Raw genomic sequence first — 4037 nt, 5'->3', positions numbered from 1 at the left:
GTATAAAAAGGAGGTCATCTCCATTGGCCAGGTACACTCTCTTACGTGCACACACCCACACACGCATCCACATTACTATTCTATTGTTAATCTTTTTCTCCATTGAGCTACGTTTCTGACTTGAGCGTTGGGGTGTCTACGCTAGCTAGAGACTCCCTCCTTGATTCTCGTTCTAATGTTCTTGTTGGCTCTCTGTGTGGTGCGCACGCAGGCTTGCAGTCTCCAATCCCAAGTTCACCCGGCCACATTCTGCTTGTTCATAGTTTTCACATGATCAACATTAGAGCCACCTCGACGTCCCATGCCTAGTGCCCCCTTTCATCGATTTCAGATCGGATCAATTATCACATGTCTTTGAGATCGTGAATTTAAGTTGAAGAAATAATTTTTTTATACAATATAAGGTAAAACTGAGTTAATTAAATAGATTCACTGGCATCGCATCCTTCTCCTGAATCCATATTAACATAAGCTTCGGGATCCTTCTTAGGGAAAGTATGATTTCTTTTATAAATTTTGAAGTGATAAATGATTATTTAATTCCACTTTGTTAATCCTATCAAATGATAATTTCAGTTAATCTTATTGATTATCTCTAAGGTCATCGGTCCGATAATACGAAATATTTTCATCGGTCATCAAGATAAATTCGGAAATACACGTGATGGTCAATCCATACATTCAACAACTTTTGATTAAATCTTCATTTTGAGCAAAAATTTCTATAAATATATTATAATTGGGATTTAAATTTTAAGTACTTGAATGATAATTTGAGGCCCACCAGAGGATTGTTCATTGAATATAACTTTTCAACCGCCATTGCGCTCGATAATATTATAAATATCCCCACGAATAATCGAATTGAGATTTGTTAAATTATCACGTGAAAGCAGGGGTCGATTCTCCGAAGAAATAATCCCAGGATAAAATCACTCCCAGATATCGCAGGCATGAAGGGGTGAGCGTATCATTACTTTTTTTGGCCAATCGATAATATTATAAATACAGAGCATTCCCGTTTCATAGGCCAGATCATAGAGCAGAGTAACTTGTTTCTACTGCCATGGCATCCTCCTCCCTCACCTTCACCGTTCGCCGGCGAGAGGCCGTTCTGGTGGCTCCTGCAGAGACCACCCCTCGCGAGTTCAAGCGCCTCTCCGACGTGGATGACCAGGATGGGCTGCGCTTCCACGTCCCGGTCATCCAATTCTACCATGACCACCCTTCCATGGCAGGGCAAGACCCTTGCATGGTGATCCGGGAAGCCTTGGCCAGGGCTCTCGTCTTCTACTACCCCTTCGCCGGCCGGATCAGGGAGACGGAGGGAAGGAAGCTGGTGGTGGAGTGCACCGGTGAGGGCGTGCTGTTCATCGAGGCCGACGCTGATGTCCGTCTTGATCAGTTCGGCGATGCCCTGCAGCCGCAGTTCCCCTGTTTGGAGAAGCTCCTCTGGAACGTCCCTGGATCGGATGGCGTCCTCCATTGCCCGCTGCTGTTGATTCAGGTGACCCGGTTGCTGTGCGGCGGCTTCGTCTTCGCGCTCCGCCACAGCCACACCATGTCCGACGGTTCCGGCATCGTTCAGTTCATGAACGCCGTGGCGGAGCTGGCTCGAGGGGCGGCCAGCCCTTCCTTAGCTCCGGTCTGGTCGCGTGAGCTATTGGAGGCGAGACACCCTCCCCGAGTCACCTGCGTCCACCGAGAGTATGAAGACGTCCCCGGCACCATCGTCTCATTCGACGACATGGTACACCGTTCCTTCTTCTTCGGCAAGGCCGAGGTGGCTGCCCTTCGGCGCCGCGTTCCGGAGCACCTCCGGAACAGCTCCACCTTCGAGATCCTCACTGCCTTCCTCTGGAAGTGCCGCACCGTCGCCATCGGAGCCAACGCCGAGGAGGAGGTCCGGATCATCTTTGTCGTGAACGCTCGCGGCAAATCCGGCCTTGGCCTCCCGGCAGGGTACTACGGGAACGCATTCGCCTTCCCGGTGGCGGTGTCCACGGCGGGGAAGCTGTCCGGCAACCCCATCGGGTACGCGCTGGACCTGGTAAAGAAGGCCAAGTCGGCGGTGAGCGACGAGTACATGAGGTCGCTGGCGGACCTGATGGCGCTGCGCGGGCGGCCGCACTTCACGGTGGTGCGGTCGTACGTGGTCTCCGACGTGACTCGGTTAGGGTTCAGAGACGTTGATTTCGGGTGGGGGAAGGCGGCGTACGGAGGCCCAGCGAAGGGCGGAGTCGGAGCCATTCCTGGATTGTCAAGCTTCTACGTATCTATGAAAAATAGCAAGGGGGAGGAGGGGATCGTCGTCCCAGTGTGTTTACTGGCCCCTGCCATGGACAGGTTCACACAAGAAGTGCACAACCTGATGGAGGAGGTCGACGACAAGGACGCAACGGAGCAACAGTCACAGGGCGGGGCGCCAACATTGTCTCTAAAGTCTAAAATTTGATTTCCATATTAAATGATATTAATATGTAATATTTGAACTCACCAATAAAAATAAAGTTTAAGCTTGTTACTTTAAGAGCTTATTTCTCCCAACATCCCTTCCAATGGAGGATTCTTGAGATTGAGTGATATTTAAAGAAATATCCCCACTAATGATGCACTAAAAAATGACGAATTATAATTATTCTTATATTGTACGGTCAAAATTTAATAAATGAATGATTGCTTCCCAAGCTTATTAAAAATTAATACGATTGACTAACTTTAATGTACATTCTTCCATTTTGAGCATTTCTCATTTTAATCTATAATCTCATTTCTTTAAATTTCTATGCTCCCTCATTTCGATCTGCTCGTCCTTATCTTCCTAATTACTGCTACTGCCTTCTCATATTTCTATTATATTGACAACAAGTTTGATTTGATTTTTTATTGAAGATAGAACAGAATTTTTTCGAAATATCACAACCTGAATCTATAGAAAAAATTCCTGCAGGGCTCATGCATTATTTTTCAAAACGGGATTTCATCTACTTTATTTGCATATTCTACAAGCCAAATACCTACTTTGAAGGCGAATATTATTGCCCCCAGGGCGTAGCACAGACGGTGGGCGCATGGTATCTCTGGCGTAATGGTCAGGGGTCGATTCTCAGGAACTGACGACCTGGGGTTTACCCCGCCATGCGCCTATGGCCTGTGTACCTGCATGAACCTCCCTCCATATCCGTGGGGCCGGCACTAGGGGGGCCGCTAAGGTAGCGGATCTACCTTTTTTTGAAGGCGAATATTATAAGTTTGGGACAGCTAAATGCGGACATTCTTATCTGTTTGGATTTTTGGGATATTATTGATAACAACAAGTACAAAACCCAAATCAGCCACCATAAAGATTATGAAAAGTTACTAAAACAATAAAAAGCAAGACCCTAAATCACTACCTTACATTCAATAAAGAGTTGGGAAAACTATTTGTCCTCATATTTTTGATTTCATGAACACAAAAGAGGCATTGCAAATATATATTAAAGGAAGAATTTTAAGTAACGAAGAGGACTATTGCGGAGAGATTTTGATAATTTGAGAATGAAAGAATATAAGATTTTTCTTGATGGTCTCAAATATTGTCAATCAAATAAAAGGCTACGGAGATACGATTCAAGATAAAAGAATTATTGGAAAAAAAATACTTCAATCTTTGACATATGACAGAATTATGATTATCCTATGGACTATTAAAATCGTTGATTTAATATTAAAAGTAATCTTTTAAACGTGTTGATTCAGAAGCACTATAAAAAATTAGGGAAATAGCGACGAATTAATAGCGACGAAATATATATCGTAGCTAAATATAGATATTTGCGACTAAATATAGTATCGACGCAAACGTTTTCCTTTTTTTTTAAAAAATATATGTTTGCGACGAATCTAGCGGCGAATTAAGTCGCCGCTAAAATGTTTGCGACGACAAGTGTTTGTTTTCGCCGCAAATGGTTTTTTTAAAATAAAAAATATATGTTTGCGACGAATTGAGCGGCGAATTAATTCGCCGCTAAAATATTTGCGACGAAATTGTTTAT

General features: G+C 44.4%; 1 protein-coding gene across 1 annotated transcript; it reads left to right on the top strand.

The window, feature by feature from the left end:
* Positions 1-1057: 1057 nt before the first annotated feature.
* On the top strand, positions 1058-3802 carry LOC121978430 (benzyl alcohol O-benzoyltransferase-like). The gene is made up of 2 exons (XM_042530778.1): positions 1058-2380; positions 3761-3802. The coding sequence occupies exons 1-2, from the start codon at positions 1067-1069 to the stop codon at positions 3800-3802; spliced, it is 1356 nt and encodes a 451-aa protein (XP_042386712.1). The 5' UTR covers positions 1058-1066.
* Positions 3803-4037: the final 235 nt, after the last annotated feature.

This window comes from Zingiber officinale, chromosome 4B (genome assembly GCF_018446385.1).
Source record: "Zingiber officinale cultivar Zhangliang chromosome 4B, Zo_v1.1, whole genome shotgun sequence".
Lineage (NCBI taxonomy): Eukaryota > Viridiplantae > Streptophyta > Magnoliopsida > Zingiberales > Zingiberaceae > Zingiber > Zingiber officinale.
Note: the sequence above shows the minus strand (reverse complement) of the source record. Positions and strands in the feature narration are given on the sequence as shown.

Coding starts and splice junctions, on each gene's coding strand:
- LOC121978430 (XM_042530778.1), top strand. CDS start 1,067: ATGGCATCCTCCTCCCTCACCTTCACCGTTCGCCGGCGAGAGGCCGTT. Junction 2,381..3,760: donor TGCACAACCTGATGGAGGAG/GTCGACGACAAG, acceptor ATAAAAAATTAG/GGAAATAGCGACGAATTAAT.